The sequence below is a fragment of the Bos indicus genome, chromosome 3 (assembly GCF_029378745.1).
Source record: "Bos indicus isolate NIAB-ARS_2022 breed Sahiwal x Tharparkar chromosome 3, NIAB-ARS_B.indTharparkar_mat_pri_1.0, whole genome shotgun sequence".
NCBI classification, from domain to species: Eukaryota; Metazoa; Chordata; class Mammalia; order Artiodactyla; family Bovidae; genus Bos; species Bos indicus.
The window spans coordinates 16,291,321-16,303,556 of NC_091762.1; the positions used below are offsets into that span (position 1 = coordinate 16,291,321).

The 12,236-nt window shown below is 46.6% G+C and overlaps 1 protein-coding gene across 1 annotated transcript in view; it reads right to left on the bottom strand.

Moving 5' to 3' along the window:
- Positions 1–2,671: 2,671 nt before the first annotated feature.
- The window catches only part of IL6R (interleukin 6 receptor), a 54,909-nt gene continuing 45,344 nt past the window's right edge, over positions 2,672–12,236 (bottom strand). Inside the window, exon 10 of the mRNA XM_019954450.2 lies at positions 2,672–6,455. Coding sequence (XP_019810009.2) covers positions 6,209–6,455 — 247 coding nt within the window. The 3' untranslated portion in view covers positions 2,672–6,208. The remainder of the gene's footprint in view (positions 6,456–12,236) is intronic.

Consider the following 12,236-nt stretch of genomic DNA (forward strand, 5'->3'; position numbering starts at 1 on the left):
TTAACATGCCATCTCAACCAAAAAGGGACGGTGACCTTCTGGATAACCAGCAGGGCCAGTGGTGTAGCTCTTTGCTGTCCACAGGTTTTGTCGCCTGCTTAGGCCCCCAATAACGTGTTGCCATAGAACCTCACCTCCCACGCTGCAGTCTCCCTCACAGAGACCCTCAGAGCTGGCAGCACAGCAAGAGAAACTGAGCACCTTACACTCATGTAAACAGACGCCCACTTTTGTGATCTGGAGGGTCTGGGGTTGAAGTCTGGGCTTCTAGTAATTCCTGGACCCATCCACAGACATGATTGACTGAAATCTGAGGCCCCAGAGCACCCACCTCCTTATAGAAACAATCAGGGCCCACAGTCACCCTCAGGGTCGGTCACCACCTTCTTCAGACCCATCTGGAGCCCCTGCTGGTTGTGGTGACTCCAGTGTACACATGTACCTGTGCTCTGCAGGGTAATGAACATGCTCTCCACACGAGCACGTGCTGCTGACACAGTCCTCCTCCACCTTTTCCCCCTCCCTTCATCAGTCACCGGGGACAGACCCTAGAATGTCCCAGTTACACTGAATGGGACATTTCATCATTTCAGAACCCTCATTGTTCAGCACACTTGCATTTAAAAACCCAAATAGGGGACTCCCCTGTTACCCCTGTGGTTAAGACTGTGTGCTGCTGCCAATGTAGGGTTCAACCCTTGTCAGGGCCCTAAGATCTTACATGTCACACAGCATGGCCCCCAAAATTCATTAAATAAAAAACAGAATTCAACTGTCCTCCCGATAAATTTCATTCTTTAAAAAAATCATAATGAAATATTAAAATGGACTGGTGGTTGCCAAAGGGGAAGGTTGTGGGGGAAGGAAGGATCGGGAGTTTGGAATAAGCATCTTAGTTCCCCAATCTGGGTCCTCCACAGTGAAATCAGAGTCCTAACCATGGGACCATCAGGGAATTCCCAGAAGCAAACTATTATTAATATATATATAGAAAGGGTCCTCCTGTACAGCACAGGGAACTATATTCAATATTCTGTATAAACCATAATGGAAAAGAAAATGAAAAAGAATGTATATATATGTATATAACTGAATCACTTTGCTATACAGTAAAAATTAATACATCATTGCAAATCAACTATACTTCAATAAAATAAATTTTTCAAAACACGATCAGCTGTTTTCTTTGTGGACATTCGGCAGCCTTACTAAGCATTTTGAAGTTACCTGAGAAAAAGAAACAGCCTAATTGAATGCTACATATTCCCATAGTGCGAGTGTTTGGGGATCTCACTGAAAAATCTCATTGTATTCATGTTTTGGATAGTCACTGAAAATTGCTGGTGTGAAATAAGATGTGGCTGAGGTTGTTTTAAGTAACACACATCAGCAAGAAGACCAGAAGTTTCGTAGAGAGACCAAGGGGTGGTCAGTATTTGAAGGATCGTGTAGGGCTGGCTCCCCTGCTCAGGACTATTTACCTGATGGCCACTCAGTCGGCTCACCCAGCCAGCCCACATGGCCACCACGCTGCCCGAGAGGCTGCCAGGCCCCGCCCGGCCTTGGACACTGCTCGGACCAGCATCAGGCCTTGCAATAGCATGCTTCTGCTATGCAGGAGGGCACCGTGTTTCCTGCCTCAGGCCTGTGCTTCTCACAGACGTGGGGGAAGGCTTGGTGTCCTTCTGCATCAAAAAATAAGGAAAGCGCTTTCCTCAGTGGTCGTTCCAGTAACTGAGTGTTCCTTGCCATCCTCTACAGGATCCCCCATCTGCTCTCTCATTCTCTCTTCTGGAAAGAGCATCATAGCCTTACCATCCTAACAGTTGATGTGGTGAAGAGGGGGGGGCCACCCTCTTCCCTTTCCTGCTCCTTACACTCACTCCCACACCCTCTGTGGGGCCCGCACAGCCAAGCCACCATGGGACATCTGTTTCCTGTGTCACTTTCTGCAAGACAGGTACCAACCTCGCAAGAAACCGTGGCCTCTTCAAGGATGGGCCCCATAGGTGCGGTTGATCGTGTGGCTTTCTTCTGATTCCCCGGGGCGCTGGGGAGCCGCACAGCGGGGCCTGGCGCTTCAGCTTTCGGTCTGAGTTACACAATTTCCAGGTTTCCATGCAGTTTCCTCCTCCCCAGCCCTGAACTGTTTACACAGCAACTCTTATCCACAGAGCATCCACATGAAGGCTTTCCTCTGTTTGGAAGATTTGGGATGGCAGAGTCCCAGAGTTTCCTATGGAGGATCCTTTTCAATAGGGGACAGATGCAGCCTGATGATGGAGAGGTTCAGGGTTGACTTGTGATTCCGTTAACAGCCCCTGTTCAATAAACAGTCTTCTGATGAATAATGGCCCTTCCTTTTCCTCCCCCCAGGTCCATCACCTGATAATGATGTAAAAAAGCCGAAGCACCTACGCCCTTTCCAGAAAGTCCAGGGCTCATTTGGGGAAATAACTTCCAAAATGAAAGTCTTTGAGAAATTGCAACTTATTTCTTAAACTCACCTGATTTTTTTCCAGAGGTAATTTAATCCTGCATTAAGGAAAAGCTCACCCCCAAATGGTTCTCCTTGACTTAAATCCATGTTTCCTCACCCCTTTCCCCGAGTAAGCATGCAAGTCTTTCCTTGAAAGGACCCAGGCGCCAAAGCATCATTATCTCCCAGGCATATTTTTTGGAACTTATTTATTTCAAACATTTACAATTTTCATTTTAAATGCAAAATAGCTGGTTAAAAGAAAAAACACTGAAAAAAATTATACTGACCCTTTGCCCCATATACAGACATCACCAGCCTTTGGTATTTGCTTTCAGATAATTAGGTTAAAAAAAAAAAACACCAAACTTAAAACTATTATTTCTCTCCAGAAAAACATAAAGTTGAGGTATTCTATTTAACAGATGTGTGCTCTCCATCCAAATACGGTTTCTCTATTAATTAACAGCCTTGCTACACGCTGTTCCAATCCTTTCCTTCTGAAGTAGATCTGCATTTGAGCATATGTTCATACATCTGACAATGTTCCTTAATCATCATTAAGGTTGCCATAGAAACTTGCTGGTGCTGGAGCCAGGCTACACAGAGGACGCGATGCTAGAAGGACCTTTCGGGGATGCTCGGGAGTGTCTGGCACAGAAGTGGAGCCAGCTTGGCAAAAGCCCCGCTGCCAACTGCTGCATGGGAGCCTGGGATCCAGGCTCATGCTCCCAGGGACCACCAGTTGCCCCTGCTTCTCCAAATTAAGACAGATTTCTTACCAACTCAATCTGGAGCTGGGTGTCAGACTCCTCCCCAACTGGGGCAATCTTAAGTGCCTCTGATGAAGCGATATAGCCTAGAACCAAAGCAGCCAGGCAAGACATTCCTGAACATTCTACAGGAAACCCACAAACCATGACCACCCCCAGTCTGCCCCACTGAGCTCTGTTGAGCCGAGGTCTGCTCCCCACCAGGTGGGCTCCCAATCCGTTCCAGGAGCAGATCCCACCCCTTGTAATGGTGTGTCCTTCCCTCGGGGACAGCAGACAAATGACAGAGACTGGGGTGAGCCCAGAGCCTGGCAAACAAACTACCAAGGGCAAGGCTCCATCAGGGCAAAGAGCTTTCAGAGTTACCGAAGGCTTTGCAGAAACAGTCAACGCTACTTCCTCGACACTTAAAAACAAAAATTTTTTTTCATTAATGCTACAAGAATTAATGACCACTTTAACTGAAACCCTGAACTAGCATATTTTCAATGTTTCCCACCCAGCGGCATAAGCTGTCCATCTGTAATAAAAAATTGTCGCTGGGCTAACATTTCCTTCTGGCTGTGTAGCAGATTGCTACAGGTATTAGGTGAGTAGCATCACACGTGTGCTGTAGAAACACAGGTAAGAATGACCTGTGAACTGAAACACACATTCACTGACCATAGATTCAAAGACAGAGAGAGCATAGGGTGTATACCTATGTACACTGAGCAAGAGAAGACATATATTTTTCCTTCATCTATACTAGCTTATAAAAAAATAAAGGTGGGGGGGAGGCAGTTCCGTTCAAATAATAATGAAAGCAATAACAATTTGGAGATCAAAGCTGCCTAGCTCTCAGCAATCATGAGCTATCTGGATTTCACATCTTCCACCAGCACCGCTGCCTGGCTCTGCTAATATTACACGTGGGTAAAACTTTGTCAAGAGTTAACTGTGGGCAGAGAATCATCCTGTCTCATGCAGATTCTCATTTTCTATATTTCCCTTTAACAGCATTTTTGCTGGTCTCAGTCACGAAAACTTGAGAGAAAAACAAAACAAAACCACCTGCCTCACTTTTGTCAACTTCAGATTAGTTGCCAAAGGCAGCAACAGAGTCTGAAAGCTACAGCCAAAGCCAGCAATGAAAGTCACCACGTCGCCCAACGTCATAACAGCTTGAGCCCGGCAAACAGTAAACAAAACATGATCATTTCTGTCCTTTTCCCACCTGTCTGGTGCTGGTGGTTGTTCTTCTAAAACAGGAGACTACTAGAAAAGTGTTGTGGTCTGGTACATTTTTAGTGGTGGGTTGCACGACAGATTTTAATCACAGCTTCTTTCTGGGACTTCCCAGGATACTTGAGGGTGCTTGTCTAGGTAACCACTAACTTACTCAATTTTCAAAGCCTAGACAGAAAAGTACACCGCAGTGGTTGGCACAGTGTCACGCCTCGACGTTCAGTCGATGCTCCAATACTCGCTGAACACAATCACATTCAAGGAACTAACTAAAAAGAGGAAGGCATCAAGGTTAGGATTTTTTTTTTTAAATGAACCTCGTCTGATACCGGAGAATTCATGGCTTTCAGTGGTGGGGATTTTCAGCTGACCTGCTGAGTAATCGTGGGAGGCTGGCTTCCCAGCACTGTGACCTGGGAGCTGGACACCATTTCCTTCTCGACCGCCTGGGGGAGTAGTAACAAGCTGCCTTTTCCGCTAAATTAGAAAAGAGGCAGAGTTGTTTTTTCTCTCTCTCTCTTTTTTTTTTTTACTTTTTAAGGCAAAAACAAAATTTAGAATGAAAACAGAGTCTCTTCTCTTATAGGGGAAAATCTTTTCTCGTCCTTTGTCACTTGATTCAGTTTTATGCTAAACAAAGTCATTGTGCCTTTCGCCTGTTATTTATATACCGACTCTCAACTAATACTGGATGCTCTACCCTCTGAAGATAAGAGAGTCAGCAGTTTTTTAAAAACCACATTAAAATCCATTCTTGCCAGGTTCTTTTGTCTTTTTGCATAAATATTATCTTCCCTGGTTACTCAGGCTCAGTTGAAAACAAAATAAACAAAGCTGGAGCGAGGCAATGCTGATTTCACAACTGGCAGAAGCCTTCCTGATGCCAGTTCTCCTTCTGGGGAACCGGGGAAGTGGGGGGACGGTGTGCAGAGGCCTCCAGCCCCCTCAGCAATGCCACTACAGATAGCTTGGAGACCCTGCCCCACTCCCCTCCTTCCTCTCCTGAAGTCCTGGGATCCAAAAAGGGAACTCGAGCCAGTGCACTCGCTTCTGGATTCAGCAAGTGCCTAGGACGACCATTCACATTCAGAAAATGCTGATGAGGAACTAATTATAATTCCATTTCAAACCATCAGGCCCTGAGATACTGTCTGCCCCCACCTCAGCTGCGGGGGAAAGAAAAGCACAAGAGACCTTCTCCCACACTCAGGCCTAGAAAAAACGGAATTTTGAAGGCACTTGGGTTTCTAGAGTTTGAGCTAGAAGAGGAGGGTCAAGACATAAGCGACTTGGGGAGTCTGGCTAGAAATCTATCCCAGCCGTCTGAGGTTGCCGCTCCTGGTGGTGGGTGGGGATGCGCGGATGGCCAGTGGCTCATCCACACCAAAGCCCCGGGGCAGTCCCAAACCTCCCCAGTCACCCAGCTCTGCCCACCTGAGTGGCCAGTAGAGTCTTGACACCCATCTCTTCACGGGGGCCTGAGTTCACTCTCACCCTGTAATCAGGGCATTGGGGTCAGGGTGATTCAAAACTCAACCAACACAGCAAATCTTTTTTTTCACCCAGCATAGAATTTTCTGTGAGGCGCTTCTGTAAAGGTGAAGCCAGAGGCCCCGAGTACCTGAGATAAGCTGGCATGGCAGTGAGGAGCGACTTGTGCTAAGCCAGTCTATGTTTCAGCATCCACACAGTCCAGGGGCCTGACGCCCCAGGCTGCTAGGCCTACCCATTATCTGGGGAAGAAGTAGTCTCTGTTGCTGACGTCATAAGGGCTTCCAGGGCCCTTAGCATCCGGCCGGCTGTTCCTCGATGTGTTGTCAGATTCAAGGCTGCTGGGGGACACCGGTGGGGAGATGAGGGGGACAAGCGCTGGGGTAGGCTTGGGCCTCTCAGGAACCAGCTGGCCCAAAGAATACGACGGGTGTGCACTTGTCTTGCCTTCTTTCAGAGCCTGCAGTTTCCCCGTCTTCTTGAACCTTCACACAGACACACAAAGACAAACCACGCAAATGTTGAGTTCCTGCTGTGATAAACCCAAGAGAAAAACACCAACAGCTGGCTGCCCTTGTGGGCTGGCACTCTTGGGTCTCAGCTTCAAGGATTGATAACTATTTATTCATTGGCTGCTTTTTGTCACCAGGAGCTACATAATCCTCTGAAGAGCTATCAAAAATACCCCAAGGGAATAGGTATGCATGGTGGGTCCAATTTACCAATGGGGAAACTGAGGTTTTGAGTGCCTCTTTGTAGCACCTGAGAACCTAATTTGTTCTTTGTTCTGCTCCACTCAGACGGTAAAGAATCCATCTACAATGCAGGAGACCTATATTCGATTGCTGAGTATGTAAGACTCCCCTGAAGAAGGGAATGGCAACCCACTCCAGTATTCTTGCCTGGAGAATCCCATGGACAGAGGAGCCTGGCAGGCTACAGCCCATGGGGTCATGAAGAGTCAGACACGGACATGACTGAAAGACTGACACAACCATAGAGGCAGCCCAGAGGGACACGTTCTCAGTCTCAATCCATTTACATAAAAAAAAGAGAGACAGTATTCTTTCAGTGGGGAAGGAAAAGGACTGTCCTGCTCCCTCAACACCCCTCCTTCACTTCTGGCTTCCAATATGCTCACAGTCCCCAGTTCTCCCTACACCCCTGGGTCCCCTCCCACCACACTGGCACATGCACACAGCCTCGGCCATGGGCACCACTTGGGCACGAGTGACTCATTTGACAGGAAAGTCGATGTTAAACAGGAAGGAGATAGACATCTCTCTGATCACAGCTTCGTTCACCCTGCTCCACTCTGGGCCCAAAGCCAGGGCTCAGTAACTGAGAAAAGTCACTTGACAGCCCAAAGAAAGATGAGATGGTGATAGCAATCTTCAAAGGTACAGTCAGGGCTCCTCCCTGAGTCGAGCGGGGCAGCCCATCTTCCCCCCCACCCCCGCTTCCCACTTTGTCACCTACTAACTTACTGCCCACTGACCCCAAAGCGGGAGCAAAGTGGTCTCTCTCAATTCTACCAAATGTCAGCTACTTCAGGAAGGGCTGGGAGGGGAGAGGGGAAACTAACATCAAAAACAAGGTTTGGGGATTTTCCTTAGGTTTCTTTTTATATCGACAGGCTATTCCTGTCCTTGTTATGATAAATAATTGATAGCTGGCTCCACATATGCCATTGGCTCTTAGCCTGTTATCCAAATGGAACAAACAGTCTGCAGAATGTGACTTGGGCTTCGCCATTCAGGCACTGCACAGGAAGAGAACACAGCAGGGCGCTTACTGGAGCTATGCTGGGTTCTTGGGTGGAATCCTCTCTCGTGAGAGAACTGAAGACAGAGTCGTTACACTCTGGATTTCAAAACATTCAGCCCCTCTGATCCAAGATTTCCACTTCTGGGACTATACCCTCAGGAAAGCACACAGCCATGGAAAAAGCTTTTTGCACAAAGATGTTCAACACAGTCTTGTTTATAAAAGCAAAACAACAGTCCAACCACCCAATAATAGGAGGTTGGTTAAGTGACCTTGGGTCTATGCATCTAATGGATAAGTGATGAAAGTGAGGTTTACAAAAAATTGTAATAATAAGAAGTGCTTATAACTAATGCTACATTTATTTAAAAGGCAGGATTCAGAGTTATGGATACAGAATAGTCATGGCTCTGAGAAACAAACCCTGGTGGTCCAGTAGTTAAGACTCCTTGCTTCTTATGCAGGGGGTACAGGTTCAACCCCTGATTGGGTAACCATCATGCCACACAGCCAAAACAAACCAACAAGAGACTATGCTGAGGAAAAAGACTTGGAGAAAATTCATCTAAATGTAAAGCGCTCTTGATCTGGGTGTCAGCTGCATGGGTGTCTTTGTGGAAATGCATGGGACTGTACACTTATGACATCTGCACTTCCCTGTATGTTTGTCAGACTTTTACATTTTAAAAATTAACAGTCGCTATCTTTGCTTAATGTGTGATTTTTCTCCCTTGCTTTGTTGTTGTTCAGCCCCCAGGTCGTGTCTGACTCTTCGCAACCCCATGGACTGCAACACACCAGGCTTCCCTGTCCCTCACCATCTCCTGGAATTTGCTCCAGTTCATGTCCATTGAGTCAGGGATGCCATCCAACCATCTCATCCTCTGTCACCCTCTTCTCCTGCCCTCAATCTTTCCCAGCAGCAGGGTCTTTTTGAATGAGTCAGCTCTTCGCATCAGGTGAAGTACTGGAGCTTCAACTTCAGCATCAGTCCTTCTTTGCTATTTGTCAGTATTCAGCAAACTGCCGATATTTAGGAAATAATCCTGTGTCACAATTTTTTTAAAGTTTCTATTGATGTTACTTAACCCACATGGAAAGCAGTCTCTGTCCTCAGATTTTTTCAACTGGATGGGTAACTGAGAAAGGTGAGCTTTCCTTCTTTTGAAATATTTTGAGGAGTGAATGCGACTTTTTCAGCAAATCACTAAGCTCAAAGGGGACTTAGAAACCTCTGAGCCTGTGGTCCGTCAAACCTGGCACTGCCCTGCCCTTGGCAGGTGTCTGAGCACTGCCTGGAAAATTTCATGGACAGAGGAACCTGGCAGGCTATACAGTCCATGGGGTCACAAAGAGTCGAACACAACTGAAGTAACTGAACATGTATGCATGCAATAGTTTGTTTTAAGAAAAGGTTCTGCAACTAAAAGAGATTTTTTAAAAACACTTTAAAAACTTAAAAAACACTTATAATTAACCACGGAGATGGGAGAGTGTGATTTTAAAATACTGAAATGAAACAATACATTCAATACAAAATGATTTAAATCATAGGCATATACATAGGAAATCCTCATCTAATAGTGCTAGCCATTCTAAATAAATGTGCAGAAAAGTAACTCTCTGCTATGAAAATCCTATTTTCCCAGTGCCCAATGGCATAAAATAGAGAGCTATAAATGGGGGGCACAGTGGGGCACAGGAAGTACAGTGGGGAGAATGGCCCTTTTAAGCTACAACATCCCTTTAAAAAGATAGTACACCTTTTTCAACAGCACACTTAAATTTTTAAAAATTGTCACTGATATTGATGGAAAAATACTTAGGAAAATACTGTGCTTTGCTTGAGACACAAAATAAATGTACTAAAAATAGAAAGATGGTGTCACAGGTGGGTGGGCTTGCCTTTCTCCATCTGCCTCTCATTCTGTCCACTGTGACCATCTGGCCACCCCAGTGGTCATGGTGGCCTAACCATTTTGGTACCCCTAGGCTCCCGCAGCATCTCTTGATACTCATTTTTTTTTTTTTTTTTAGCTGCACTGGGTCTTCATTGCTGTGCGTGGGCTTTTCTCTAGTTGCAGGGAGCAGGGGCTACTCTTTATTGCCATGCACAGGCTTCTTATTGCGGTGGCTTCTCTTGTTGCAGAGCACAGGATCTAGGGCTTGCAGGCTTCGGTAGCTGTGGCACCTGGGCTCAGTAGTTGCAGTTCCCGGGCTCTAGAGCATGGGCTCAACAGTCGTGGTACGCAGGCTTAGCTGCTCTGTGGCATGTAGGATCTTCCCGGACCAGGGATCGAACCCATATCTCCTGCATTGGCAGGGGGCTTCTTTACCACTGAGCCACCAGGGAAACCCCTACTGATACTCCTTTTTTTGACATGGGGGACTTTGGAAATAGTGTGATTTTTCACTGTTTGAAATTAACTGGCCTCTTTCCAAATAAATTAGCCTTATACAGGAGGATGGAAACTCATCGGGCTAGGAAATAAATAACTGCTATGTTCTCTGCACACGGCACTGTGCCTTCAGGGACTCTGGTTGTGCAGCAACCAGCCAGTATACAAGCACCATCAGCACACTAGCAAACCAGGGCTGTGATGAGCGCTGTGGCCGATCCCAGCCTAACACTTCTCTCCCAGTGGTTAACAGCACAGCAGGAGAGCACCGCCTGTTAGCGGGGCCACCGGCCGACAGTGGACATGTAGGACTAGGCCTACCTCTTAGCCGACTGCAGGCTGGCGCAGTGGGCAGGCAGTCTTGGGACACGAGTCCTTGTCCTGTCTCTGCTATTAACAAAGTGTGTGTTCCTGGGCAAGTCAGCTTACCTGTCGTTACTGTTGTGTCATTTGTAAAACTCAAGAGTTTGACTAAATGACCCCTAAGGCCCTAACCAAGAAGTATAAGCTGTGAGTCTGAACCTTAGCCTCACCCTGACTAGCTGTAATCACCCTTCTTTCTTTCAGCTCTAATTTCCTCACCTGTCAAGAGGAAATCATAATCATGATATTTATTCTACACAGCCTGTGGTGGGTTATGCTAAAGACCTTTTGAAGCCCTAATGATAAAGAAATAAAGAGAACACAGAAGTACGTGTCTGAGGTAAGGCAAGGAATCCCTTAGAACAGGGGTCTCCAACCTCCGTGATCTAATGCCTGATGACCTGAGGTCAAGCTGATGTAACAGTAATAGAAATAGAGTACACAGAAATGTAACGCACTTGAGTCATCCTGAAGCCACCCCTCTACCCTCTGGTCCATGACTGTCTTCCACAAAACTGCTCCCTGGTGCCAAAAAGGTGGGGGACCACTGCTCTATAGGGTCTCTGGTGGATTATGAGAAAGTCCATTTGAAACCCAGATGATACAGATACAGAAAGAAGAGGTATCTGAGGTGAGGCAAAGAATCCCTTAGAAGGGAGTAGGAAGACCTCTGAAAGCTGGCAGGGCCCCTCTCTGGCCCAAAGACATAAAAGGCTGAGTTCTTGACTCCTCCAGGGAGTTCCTCTTTAAGAACCTCATCTTCTGCACACCCTTGGAACAGCTTGGTTGCTACTTCATTGAAAAATCAAAGCAAAAACAACCCCAAACACAGTGTGAGTTGTTATTTTCCTCATCTTCCAACCCAGACCACCTTGGTGGCTAAGTTATTTCAGGGTCACTGTGAGACTCCAATGAGTGGAGTCTCGTGGAGCACGTGGAAAGCTGTCTGCTAAAGTCTTACCCGTCCTTCCCAAACACCTCAAAGACCACCTCTCACAATCACAGGGTAGAATCTTTGCAAGTTACAAACAAGGGAAAAGACAGGAAAAACAGAAAGAAATAGGATGGAATTGCTCCTCTCCTTATATTATTACTGGAATTTACCACCATCCGAAGCCAGAGCCCAGCCTCATTTCCTTTAGGGCTTCAGCATATGCAAAATTGCCAGTTCCTGCAGTAAAATCGTGAATACTGGAAGTTTTCTTTATTGCCCATTCATTGGGAGCTCTGTCAGGTGACTTCTCTGCAAGCTTGGGAATGAATGGCAACACCAGTGACTAAGTGGAGACAGACTGGGATGATTAGGCATGGCACGGCAGTGACCAGAGTGCCAACCAAGCCCTCACCAAGACTGGAGGGGGGCACCAAGATAGGACATTTAAAAATGACCCACTACGTCTGCTTATTTTAAAACACAGAATATCCCCAAGGAGGTAGTCTAGCCAGGCACTTCAGAGTTACCCGTGCACTTCTGCTGCGGTGCTCCTCAAGTGGTACTTTACTCATTTTAGTCTGTGGCTCTTAGGAGAGGAAGGGTATGTTTCATGTTGCAATCTCAGAGCCTAAGGTGTTTCTTCAGTGTCTAACACACACTTTCACAACCAGGCTTTCCTGCCTCTTCTGCTCCCTCTCAGGCTGCTCCTTTTCAGTCCCTTTCTCAGCTCCTCCTCTTCACAATATTCCAGTTGTACTCCACAGATGACATTTTTGGCCCCATCTTCTCCCATGGCCCCAACT